The 13,548-nt window shown below is 41.6% G+C and overlaps 1 protein-coding gene across 1 annotated transcript in view; it reads right to left on the bottom strand.

Annotated features, from left to right (window-relative positions):
* Nucleotides 1-4,231: 4,231 nt before the first annotated feature.
* Nucleotides 4,232-13,548, bottom strand: part of KL (klotho) — a gene marked incomplete at both ends in the record, with an annotated part of 55,651 nt that continues 46,334 nt past the window's right edge. The window contains 3 exon segments of the mRNA XM_082014723.1: nt 4,232-4,569; nt 8,360-9,476; nt 12,044-12,312. Of these exon segments, the coding sequence (XP_081870849.1) occupies nt 4,232-4,569; nt 8,360-9,476; nt 12,044-12,312 (1,724 nt within the window).

The raw sequence follows: 13,548 nt of genomic DNA on the forward strand, positions 1-13,548 counted from the left end.
GAGGGAGGGGACTCTGCCCCTCTACTCTGCTCTGGTGGGACCCCACCTGGCGTCCTGCATCCAGCGCTGGAGCCCTCAGCACAGGAAAGACATGGACCTGTTGGAGCGGGTCCAGAGGAGAGCCACCAGAATGATCAGAGAGATGGAACACTTCTCCTGTGAGGACAGGCTGAGAGAGTTGAGGTTGTTCAGCCTGGAGAAGAGAAGGCTCTGGGGAGACCCTACTACAGCCTTCCAGTACTTAAAGGGGGCTTATAAGAAAGATGGGGACAGACATTTTAGCAGGGCCTGTTGCAATAGGACAAGGGGCAATGGTTTTGAACTAAAAGAGGGCAGGTTTAGACTAGACACAAGGAAGAAATTTTTCCCAATGAGGTTGATGAACCACTGGCACAGGTTGCCCAGAGAGGTGGTAGATGCCCCATCCCTGGCAACATTCCAGGTCAAGTTGGATGGGGCTCTGAGCAACCTGATGTAGTGGAAGATGTCCCTCTGCTTATTGCAGGGGGGTTGGAGTAGATGACCTTTAAAAGGTCCCTTCCAACCTGAACTACCCTATTATTCTATTTAAAAACTTCTATTTAGGCACTGGCCCCAGCAATCTCCAACAGAAGTTACAGTTATTTATTTGTCATTGGAAAAACAAATAGCAACAGAAACCACTTGCAGTTATCATAACAGCCTCTCCTAAGGTACTCTATACTTCATGTGGCAGACAGAGAAATTGGACAGATTAAACAGTAGGATGATGTTACAATTTCTTACAGACCATATCCTTATTTCTTTTCTGAGATTGTTATAAAAACAATGTAACATTCATTCTTTCATTTAACAAAGGCATCCTTCCCACAGTCAGGCTGCACAATCTTTTCAAGCAATGAAACAGAAGCTTTGCACTCAACATCACAAAAATATTTTTAATAAAAATATAATTTTGTATTTTACAACATGTTTAACCTGGAGCATTGAGCAAACTGGCAACAACATTTCATTCTAGAAGCATGGTTAAAATCAAGAAACTGGTCTACATATCATACGGCAGGTTAACATCCATCACATGCAGACTCCAGCTGCTCTTCAGAAAAGAAAATAGCATTCTCCCCCGAGCTGTCTTTGTAGCCTGAGTTTGGAGTCCCCTCAGCTCAAAGTCTTTGCTCCTGTCGGCACTTCTGCTCTCGGCGCACAGATGGTGACGGGGAAGTGCCAGATCATTGCTCACACGTGGGTATCGAACGGAAGAAGTGCCCCACAGCCCACAGCCTGACCGCAGAGGTGATTACCCCATCAGTTTGCATGAGCACACTGCAATTCTCCTTGGACAGGTACCTAACCTTTGCCTATTCAAGGGCTTTTGTGTTGTTAGTGAAGGTTGATTTTTTCCAAGAAGATTGACAAGAAACTCACGCTGGCCCCTCATTACATAAAATGAAGCAGTTTCCTGAGGCAAAACCATACCATTATCTCCATCAGACCAGCCTGTATTTTCGCTGGCCCATCACTGTGCAGTTCATTCGCCGAGAGCTCTGCACTGCTGCGTACAGGCAGCACCACAGGCAGACAGCTTAGGAGAAGACTTTGGCAACTGCTGTGCCCAGCTCGAGCCAGTCGCTGCTCTGCAGTGATATTTAAAAACTTGTGAAGGGAAGAGCACCAAAGGCTGAGTTATTTCTACAGGCCACAGCACCATGAGTGGGTGTGATCAGACAGTTTCATTGCAACAAAACCCAATTTACCTACAAATTAGATATCCAGCTGGTGCCATCTGCCTGTCGGTGGTTACATATCACCCAGCCTCTACGCGAAGAGCCTACAGCATCTCCTCCGTGCTCGGACTGCTGTTTCACACTTTGCGCTGTGGCTGGGCCATGAAATAGCACAGGACAGCAACTCACTCGGCGGTTAATGGCTAGTGAAATGCCAGGATGGGCCAGTGCTCACCGGCACGGCACCTGCGCTCTTCTGGACTTGCCCTGCCCAGGCCCCCTGAACCACCTCAAACCCAGGGGAGGCACATACGCTCAGCTTCTCAGAAAGATCAGCTCCAGAATCTTTTCGTTTTACCAACAGAAAAATGATTATAAGATACATACACGCACACACATAACATACAAGTTAGGCATGACCTGGCTACAGTTTATATTAAATGGATGTCACTTTCTGTTATATACTGTGAAGGCATCTGACTACCGGAGTAATGTATTGCAAGGTGATTCATTGCCATGCCATGGAGAAAGCCATTTGGCATTTCATACATTTAGGGAGAGCTATTTCTTTGTAATCCACGCAGGCACCAATGCATAAATATACAGCAGTTTAAAATTTGGTCTTCTTCAGCAGTCCTATCAGGCTATAAATAATTTTTATATATATTTTTAATACTTCATCACTTACCCTGAACTTTTGATCTTAATCTCAATACCAAAATATACATTAGTGCAAAGAGAGACTGCTTTAAGATTGGAACTAGAAGACAAATATATTAATCATTATTATAAGATACTAATTCTTTTCTATTTCTATAGATTATTTAAGAAAAAATATAATCTTAAATTGCAAATGAAAATCATATTTCATAGGTAAATTTTAATTTACAGTATAGAATCACAGAATCATAGAGTATTCATGTTGAAAGGAACCCTGGCAGGTCATTTAGTCATCTGCTAGTCATCTAGTAGATAAACATCACATTTAATACAGCATAATCAGCTTTAGTAGATAAATAATTCTTAATTAACACAGAGCACGTTTCCTTTAAAATATTATTTCCAGTGACTGACATTATTCACATAGCAATAAAAATACAATTACCGCTGAAGGCGATGCAGGCCTAGAGTTAGAGAGTGGAGAAAAATGACCTCACTGCTTTATACCGAGGACACTCCTAATGTAGCGATTCACAAGGCAGGCAAAATAACGTAGGATTTTTTCCATTCTCTCTCTGTTCCTACTAATAAACAGTGTTGCTAGTATTTTGCTAATTTATCTTGCTGAGAGAAAAATGAGAGGCCCACAGACGTTCAGCAATACTTCGGGATGAAATGCTGCCAGGGACAGATTCAGTTGCTCAAAGGAGACCCTCCAGCCAAGCTGGAAGAGGCTTGGAGCAACAGCTCCAAGATCTCAGACCCTGGCAAAAGCAGCAACAAAGGGCTGGATTATCACGCCAAGATGCTGGGATTTAAAGTCTCCATGCTCAACACAAATGGCATGCGGAGACCATCTTACTAAATTACCCACAAGTTAAGTAAATTACCCAGCAGGTAAGTAGCCGGGCAGCAGCGGAGTGCCAGCTGTGTGGAACTTGCTGCAAGGAGTGCAGAATTGGGGTGCCCCAGCCCTGCTGTGTCCATGGGTACAGGGCAACAAGGCACAGGGTCAGGCACACAGTTTTCTGACAACTGAGACAGCAAGGACATCCCAGTTCCTGCTCTCTGCTTTTTCACTGAGCAAACCAAAGAGAAGCCTTTTCACCCTTCCCATCTCTTCCTATCAAATGGCATGACCCCTGCAACCCCTGGACATACCCCTCGTGCTTTCCCCACTGAAAAAGACACAGTTCCTTGAGCTGAAGTCCCCCAATGACATCCTGAAGTCAGATGCAGCCGTCAGCAACCTGAGTAGCAGTTAACTAATTTACCGAGAGCTCTCAGCAGCAGAGACTTGTGTCCCCCTGTTCTTCCCTCTGCACCTGCTTTAGGAAAGGGGGTGTCCTTTCCCCTGCTGCTGCTTTGTGCAATTCTTCTCCGTCTCTGCTCAGTCACATTCCCTGCTCCAGTCAGGTGTTGGCTCTGATCACACAACATCAGCATTGAATCCTAATTTGCAAAAGTAATCTATTTTGTTTCTCCCCCATCTTCTCTTGGAGAATTTGACATTCAGGCTCTTCCATCACTCCATGTCTTCAAAACATACCTTTTACCTGTCCAACTCAGTGAAGGAAAAACAAGAAGGGGAAAGCATCTGCTCAACAAAAGGTCCCAGGGAAAGTTATGAGATAATTCCAACCACAGGAATTAAGGACTGGTCATAAACCAAATGTACTAAACCAGAGAAAACGATTTCTGGAAGCCATATGCTAGCAATCTCTTCCCTGTGTCAATATACTGCAGTATCAGGCAATGTAAATGCCTTCCTGGTGCTGAAGCAGTCATGACATTGTGTGCTCTTATTTCAGATTTCCCAAGGGGATGGAAGGGAAAGGGCAGCGAGTGATGTATTCGAAGGGGCAGCTCTATTTATACCTTCTTTCTACCCTCCTGGAGTAGTAAGTAATGAAGAATATAGTAACAATAAAAGCAACAAATGTGAAAGAGAGAAAGGCTAATAATGATTTTCTGGTTCGGAAGAAGTGGCATTCAGAACATGAGGCAATCTCTTCTGGGCACAGCAACTCAGGAGTTTCAGGACCAGGAAAACCGTTATTGTCAATTATTTCTCTGTAATGTTTCATAGAAGGCTTTGGTTCGTATTGATTTGCAACATAACTGTAGAGACCATATTTAGGAGCAGTCTTGTCATTAAAAGAATAGACAAAATATCCTTGCAGGTTAACGTTATCCAAGGTGTAAGCTGCGAAAGAAAACAATGGGTTGAAAAAATTAATAAATGTCATTTTGGACTTTTGTGCAAAGCTTGCTACATAAATGCCAGTACATAAAGCAGGGGCAAGGGCATGTTAAACCCACATCTGCACTTCTCTTCTCAAAAAGAAGGTAAAGTACATGTACATCTATGAAGTGTTTGTCATAAAAAGTAAAAATTTGTCAGCCATTGCCAGTGTGATCTGTGAGTACCCTGCAATTTATTTCCTTGTGCTTGGTAAGCACAGCTGTGAGTGCATGATTGTGTTTAATGATCAGTGTGGAGCTTATCATGAAAAGAAGGCTCTTTATGTATGATAGAATACAGGTTTTGGTTTTCCTGCACCTGGATTTCTGCAACCTGCTTCTCTGATTCCTCCTTCTCTCTTGCAGAGCACCTCCTGATGGGGATGGTCGAGGAACAGAGGACACCAGGCTGCACTTCTCACTAACAAAGGCACAGTGACACCAGAAAAAGACGTGTCCATGCTAAGGTCATGTACTAGAATATCACCAGTGCAAGTGGAAAGGTTATGCAGATCATAGTCCTCTCGTTATTGACCCAAGTTTCTGATCCAAGATGACCTGTATTAGTCTTTGTTGAGAACATGTCCACAGTGCTAACCTGGCTACTGGAAGAGGTCCAGCAGTTGGAGCATTAATCTTGAGCCATTAGTCCTGCTTAACAAAACCCATCAATGCATAGTAGTAAATGCAAACTGTAATATTTTATCTCTCAAAATCACTATTTTTAATAAATGAAAGCAACATCTATCAGATGAACACAGGACTGAAAGTTAACAATTGCTGAATTTTCATGTGCCTCTGAACATAATTCTTTCTGCAGCCACATGCAAGACATTTAGCACCTCTAACATACTTTTTCATGTGTAAAAAGAAATAATATTTGCCTGCCCTTTTACAGAGCTGCTACCCAGGATAATTAGTTTGTGTTTGTAAAACCGCATGTGGATTTAATGGTGTTACATAAATGGTTACTGCTGTTCTTTGTTTTCAATTGGCAAAGATGTACTTAAACAGTGTAAAAAGCACTTAAAAATATAGCCTCTGTCCAAAGGGTCCCGTACTGTATTCTGGAATCATTTATCAGCACAAACCTCTTGGCTCCCCTGGAACAATGCATGTAAGCAACATTACATGCACAAATGCTGCCACGTGCAGTCCCTGAGACCAGTTAGAGGAAGAAGACAAAACAGGAACTTTAAGGCGAGAGCACATGTACCAAATCTCCTCTCATTCCTCCCCAGCATGACACTAAGGCAAGGACACAAGATCTCTAATTCATCTCAGTTACTGCACAGGGTCTTGCAGAAAAAATGCAAGTTTTGGAGAAACCTTGATCAGTCATGATGCCAAGGTTAAGATCTTGCTCCCTGTGTAAGGACAAGATGGACAAAAGCACAACACCAGAGCGAGAGAAGAAAAGAAAATTAAAACGCTGGTATTACTGACAGACCAAACACAATGGAGGAGTGTATGATGTCAAAAGTGGGATAATGAGCTTTAGGGCAAGTACTATGGCTAGTTAACCCAACATATTCATCTATGACAAAGAAGGTGGAAAGATAGGAAAATATGGCTTACATGCAATGGTTAAATTGAAAAACATAGAAGCTATTTCCAGGCTGGATAGAAGAGGGGAGAAGGAAATGATTGGGGGATACTGATACCAGATCAGTACGAATGACGAAGTTCTGTAAAAAATGGGGGGATGTGCACGTGTTCTGGCTGGGAGAAAAGCCCATATCCATACATACTTTGAAAACAGAAGTGCCAAGAACGGGTATGGTCTAAAGTGGTAGGAAGGAGAGAAGTAATACAGAAAAAACAGATTGAAACCATAAGCCCAAGTATAGCCAAGATATGATTTTAACTACAGATGTAGAAAACATGTATCCAGTGCTTCAAAAAGCTGGAGAAGGAACTCTTGGTCACTTAATATTTGTGTTCAGTAATTCATGAAAGAGGTGGAAATTACAGAGGAAATTAAAGCCAATACTTAACAGAGTGGACAGGATGATGTAGCAAATTATGGAACTGCCAGCCATCCTTCACCACCTAGCAAAAGAGTGGAATCGATTATATAAGGCTTGAGATATGTATGATTAATGCCAATCATCTTAGCTTTATGAAAAATAGATCTTGTCAAATTAACAACATCTTTTTTATGAGATTAGCAGATCAATAAAAGTAATGATGTTTGTTGTAATATACTTAGAACTTCACAAGGCAACTGACTTGGTATTATAAGGCATTTGGATCAAGAAAATAGAATCTTACGAGTTCAAGGGGAGCCCATAATAAACAGATTTCATCTGATTTCAAATAGAACTAGTAAGTCTAGAAACGTAATTGCAGGTAAGTAAGTGTCATAGGTGTATTTCTACCGTGGTCATGAAGATTACCTTTTAGCACTAAGATATTTAATGATCTTAAGTATATTGGCTACCTGAAAGAAAAGTAAAACTATTCCTCACAACGTTTGCAAATAATACAAAGATTACGGAAATAATTTAGCTAGTGTAGCAAGCTTTGCACAAGCAAGCAACTGGCATTTGAACATGACCAAATGTGAGGATGTCAAAGAACAAGCAGACCACACTTTAGAAGAGGAAGTTCTGCCTCGGGCACAGGAATCTGTAACTGAGTTTGACATCTCAGCAGATAACCACAAAGTGTGTGTAACCAACCTGCTGCCATGGCCAAAAGGGCTAATGGGCTGCTTAGATGTGCGAAAGAGGAGTAAAAGGGTAAGAGGTTACATTATACCTGTCTGAGATATAGGTGTGCCTGTGACAGGAACAGTGTGTCCAAGTCTGGGTTTATCCCTCTCAAGAAGAATGCTGGCAAACGGGTAAAAGTTTAATAATTGAAAGGTTCTAAATAATGTTTTATAGTAAGGGACACAAAGAGCTTCGTCTATGCTATTTATCAGAGAGATAAATGAGAGCGAGCTTGTTTTCTGTCTGTAAATACCTGCACAGGTAAAATAGATGCAAATGACCAACAAAATAGTTTAAAGCTGAAGCCAAAAAAATTAATATTAGAAGTAAGATTTCTATATATCTATACATACACTTATATCTAAAACCAGTAAATAATTAGCCACTGCAACAGCTTACAGTGAGATGTAGAAATTTCTTTATCAGTAAAAATTATCTCATTCAAGTCCTGTGCTTTTAAAAAAAAATAGTGGGTGTTGTATGACAGGATGACTCAAAATGCCTCGTTTTTGCCTTATAATTTATGAATCACTGAGTCAGAGAAAAAGACTGGTTTGGGTTCTGAATAGCAGGAAAGAGTCCAAGAAATGGTATCATGAGGTAGATAGCTGAATTATTATGAAGAGCCAAGATCACTGTTGGATAAGATACAGAGACAGCTGAGGAACAGAACTCATACCCAGCCCTGAGGCACATCAGCAGAGAGAGGCAACAAAGCAAAAGAACAGTAGGCATGCACTAGGAAGAAAATCTAACTAAATACATGTGGAGCTATTCACATAACACCTACTTAAATTTCTTGAATCCATAAAAAGTTTCTTCTGCTGTCTTACGCAGAATATGTAAAAGGTCAGTATTCCTGATGTTTAGTAACACCAATTAATCATAAATCAAAGGAAAAACTATCTGTTACGCTGTAATAACATCTCATTTATGGAGTATTCTAGATAGGGTTTCTTTTCTTAAACATACTCTATCACACAGTGTATACTAATACTGGGATTTGTGACATATAAGCCATCTACGGTTCCTTACCTTTTAAAGCTTCATTGATGTAATTCTGTATGTAATACACTCTGAGCTTATCATGCACCATATTCTGGTCATCATCAATTCCATTAGCCATAACAAAAATTGGGACATCGCCATACTTTGATTTAACCCACTTGAGCAATTTACGCAGTCCCCAGGGCACTACTGCAGCTCTGCTGGGGGAATGCAGCCATGTGATGTCATTGATCATTTGAACTTCAAGATAGTGGTCATATTTTAGTGCATCTTCTTTCTCCCAGCCCACAAGGGTAGTAGTGTAGTGACTCAAGGCAAAAAAATCAAATGAGCCCTGGACTAAGTTCTTTTCATCTTCTGAGAAATAAGGCAAGTGGAAATTATATAGGTCAACACTGTTTCTTCGGTGAAGCCATGCTCTCATCACCTGTGGGTAATCACCATTTCCAAAGATGGGCTCTGCAAGCCAGCCAATGTCGAACTCTAAAATTCTGTCAGCAACTTCTTGGTCATTCCTGGAAAAGGGACAAGCTGGTTCTACCCAGTCAGCTTGCAGCGCTATAGATATTTTACCCTTCTGAGATCTCCTGAATTCTTTGTCATAAAGATGCCATGCTTTTGCATGGGCTTTCAACAGGTTGTGCCCTGCAGTGTATGTCAAGTTTTTCACAGGCGGTTCATTCATTGTGATCCAAAATTTGACACGGTCCCCAAGATTTGTAAAGCAGAATTTGGCATACTGAACAAAAGCCTGAACAGTTTCTGGGTTTTCCCAAGCTCCGTATTTGGCAAGGGAAACTGGAAGCTCTTGATACTCGGCCATAGGTTGCCATAAAGCAACAACAGGAGTTATGTTAACTCTGAGAAGTTCACTAGCAAAACACTGATAATAATGTACAAGTGTGTGGTTGATTAGAGAAAGGTTACCTAAAGGAAGGATTGAAGACCATTTCAGTGAAAAATGGAAGTGTGTGACATGCATTTCTTGCAGAAGAGAAATCTGGAGCCTGATAGCAGCAAAATCAACACAGTGACGCTTGCGTTTCGAGGTGAAAACTCCATCCACTTTAATAAGCTTTTTCGTCTGGTGAACATCCCACACATAAACATTAGAGTCAAGAAACTGGGCGGGTGTCGTGTCTACCTAGGTAGAATAAGAAACATACCAGATTTGAGCTGTTTGTTCTAGGTAGGTGGGAACATCATAACCATCGGGAACAATGTAGTGAAAGAATATCGCAAGTCAAAACATTGCATTTAGCATCTCTCTCGCATCTCTGATACGATAACATCTCTGGCTCATATGAATGAATTAATCTTCTGTTAACATGTGAGGTCAGAAAAGTACAAAATTTACGTATCATTTTCATCCTACTTTCCAAACAAGCTTATGAATGGTCACCATGTTTGTATCTTCTCCAGACTGCTTCAGTCTGTATGGGAAACAAGGGATTGCTCAGCAATGAGGCACTAAGCCCGCCACAGATCTCCAGAGAAGCAGATCTTCAGCAAAGACTACAGTAATTTTTAAAATGTTTTTCTTTCAAGACTGAGAAGCTATACCGAAGGGCCTACAGACAGACTGTCTGTTGTAAATTACCCAGTAGCTTCAGTTTCAAGACCACTCCCTGAATGCAGTAAAAGAAATAATGAATGCAACATCATTTCTGTGTTCAGTTCTTTTCCTGACTATGATGAAAGATGAGTAATGCTCTGCACTTGATTTTTAGCACAAATTCAGTTGACAAGCAAAATTTTTCCCTCTTGCTAAAGACGTTCTTTTTTATTTAACTCATACTGAACTTATTTCCAAGTTATTTCAGCAGTCTGTTGATGTCTGAATCAATTTTCTTTGGGCCTCCAAGTAAACCCACTATATGTAACTCCAACAATAAATGCATTTCCCATAAGTCTTTAGGGCTTCAGATGTCAGAATTGCCTGTGTGATATACCGGACACAGTAGAAGATGAACTTCTCATGGTCCCACAGAATTACACTTTCACTTTTTAATGAATATCACAGTAACGACTAGAAAATGGAAAAACGAATTACTTAAAGATAATGCACAGTATAAAATCTCCTCATTCATACTTTAGCGTAACTCTTACAAGAAAAACCCAGACTACAAGATACTGGTCCCACCTCTGTTTATTTGTTCTTTTTTTTTTCCCTTTGGTGCAAGGTTCCCCCTGAGTTCAGATTTCCTTGTCCTGCCCTCTGTTTGAAAAGCAGGTGTCAGCCTACAACCAGTGTTCAACTTGTAGCCGAGGCTCTGCAGACTGTATAAAGAAGCTGCTGAAAATCAGTTGCTATTTTCTCCGGAGAGGTCAGTACTGTGCTTATAGAAGAAAGTAATAAAAAACAGCATGTCTGAGGGAAATTGCTTTTCTGGAGAATTGTCCCTTGTAGATTACTAAAGCATGCATTGCCACTAATACTGTGGGAATGTTGTCAAAAGAGCATCTACAAATCACGCTACCTAAGCCTTACAGCACAAAATGTTTCAACGGCCTTTTGAAATGAAAATATTCAGCTTTGGAGGTTTTGGGGATGGGAGGGATTTTTTAACTGTCTTAGGATGACTGACTCCGCAACTTTATAGCTCTTATCGATCCCAAAGGCAGCAATTCCATTTCCAATTCCTAACCTATCTGGGTGCTGGGAGGATAATGACTGTTTACTTTTCTTGGAAATAGGTGTACCAGGTAAGGAGGTTGCAGTATTTTTCAAGAGAACAAAGTCAGATCTTACTTTTGGACTGAGAAAAAACAAATAAGCCCCTTGTACACTAGAATTAAGAAAGATTATGTCTTTGTGGAAAATTTAAATTAAAAATTTCTATTCTTGGATCCGGCCTCAGTGCTGAATTTAACTACACCTCTTTACTGTGGTTAGAGAAGGCCTGCAAGCCAAAACAGCATCTGAAAATTACAGAGACAAACTGTTAAAGAGACCGTAACTAAGCTACAATTTTTACACATGCTATGAAGTCTTAAAATTTGAAAGGTTCTCCTGAAGTATCAGATTTAGTTAAAATAAAAAGAGTGATAGCTATGAATTGGATCCATGATCTAGCTCAGTGCTATCCAGGGGCACTGACACAGTACTGCACAAAATGATAAGAAAGGAGTAGAGAAATTTAATCTAAATCTAATATTGTTGACATTTTTTTACATAAAAGCTCTCTAGCAACAGTACCTGAATGTATATGCATAAGATGTAGAAACATGCCATTGGAGATCTAAGAGCTTTCAGGAAGTTTTCTAAAACATATATTATCACAGCACACAAATATATTACCATTAAAATTATGGACATGAAAAAGCAGTATTATTTCCCATTTCATAGACATGGACATTTGGAAATACACTTTACCAGATGTAGTCAACTTCCATTTGAAAAGGAGTGACTTCCAGTAACTGATCACATAACATGTCCAGGGAAGATGAGCATCACACCCCTTTCAATTTCCGTATGTATTCCTAAAATGTTATTTATTGTATCTCAATCTGACTGGATCTCCTTGGTCATACACAGAAAGTCTAGTGAGGGCTGAAGGACACAGTGTTTGGCCCAAAAGCCTTTTACCCATCTCCTTGCAGCACCGTGGTAATACGTATCAGCAAAGACACTCCATCCAGCAAATTTATCAATATAAACTTGAGCACTGATCTGGCTGGACAGCCTGTCGGCTTTATCATCAGACTCACCTGAATGTAGTTGTCAACAATTCCCCAAGCAAAGCCACAGGGAAAAATCCATTCTATGGGTTGGTTTTCAGGCAAAGGTGGGAAGCCGTTTTTTTCTATCAGCTTTTGATAGAACAAGACAGAAGATTTGGGCATCAACTTCTTGTCATGGCTTTGAAAATCAACATAAAACAATCCGCGCCGAATGCTGTATCCCCTGTGCCATTCAAAGCCATCCAGGAGGGACCAGACCGTGTAGCCAAACACATTAACACCGTCGTACCGGATGGCTGAGGAAAGAACAAAACCAAACTTATCGCAGTGCTCATTTTTCCTCTGTAGATTGCACTGTATCAGCAATGTTTGCGGTATCCACATAGAAGAACAAAGCAATAGGTCAGATAAGTATCTTGGGGCCTGCCTCAAAGACTGTTCGGGGAAGATATTTCAACTCTGCTCAGGGAGCTGCCAGGGCACGGGTGCACTGTGCAAGGCAGTAGAGGTACCTGGCCTGGCTTTAAACGAGCCAGATTTAGAAAGAGCAGCAGTGCACCAGCGGCTGAGCAGTGCGGCTAACGAGGCGTGCCAAACGCCGGCCTCCGAGCAGAGCTCGCCACCCCCGAACTGCGTGCAGCAACTGAGCGAGTCACTGCGCTGCGCTAAGCACGCGCTGAGGCTCACTCCGGGGTAGCCCAAGTGCCATGAATGCACGCTACCCCGCATGCAACCAAAAGTTAACCTCTTTTTGATCCTTCCCCTCCGCTACAAATACAGATTGAGAAAACCTGGACAACACTTTTGGTCTGCTGATAAATTTTTATGACCGTGGATTTTAAGTAGAAGTCACAGTGCAGGAAGACCCTCTTTATTTGGTAATTCTGTCTCTTTACACCTTTTATGGCATAGCGTTTTCCAGCTTAAACATTTACAGGTTTCTAAAAATATGTATATATTTGTCCTGGTTTCAGCCAGGATAGAGTTAATTTTCTTCACAGAAGCTGGTGTGAGGCTGTGTTTTGAATTTGGGATGAGAAAATGTTGATAACGTGCTGATGTTTTGGGTTGTTGCTGGGCAGTCAAGGACAGTCCAGCTTCTGATGCTGGGCTGCCAGCGAGGGGGCTGGGGATGCCCGGGGAGCTGGGAGGGGACACAGCTGGGACAGCTGACCCAGGCTGGCCAAAGGCGTATGCCATACCATGTGATGTCATGCTCAATATATAAAGCTGGGACGAAGAAGAAGGAAGCGGTGGAGGGACGTTTGGAGTGATGGCGTCTGTCTTCCCAAGAAACTGTTACACATGACGGAGCCCTGCTTCCCTGGAGATGGCTGAACACCTGCCTGCCCATGGGGAGCGGTGAATGAATTCCTTGTTTTGCTTTGCTTGTGTGCGCAGCTTTTGCTTTACCTATTAAACTGTCTTTATCTCAAACCATGAGTTTTCTCACTTTTACTCTTCCGATTCTCTCCCCCATCCCACCATGGGGGAGTGAGCAAGCGGCTGCCTGGGGCTTAGTTGCTGGCTGG

Source organism: Phaethon aethereus (assembly GCF_964289735.1).
Source record: "Phaethon aethereus genome assembly, chromosome: 1".
Classification (NCBI taxonomy): domain Eukaryota; kingdom Metazoa; phylum Chordata; class Aves; order Phaethontiformes; family Phaethontidae; genus Phaethon; species Phaethon aethereus.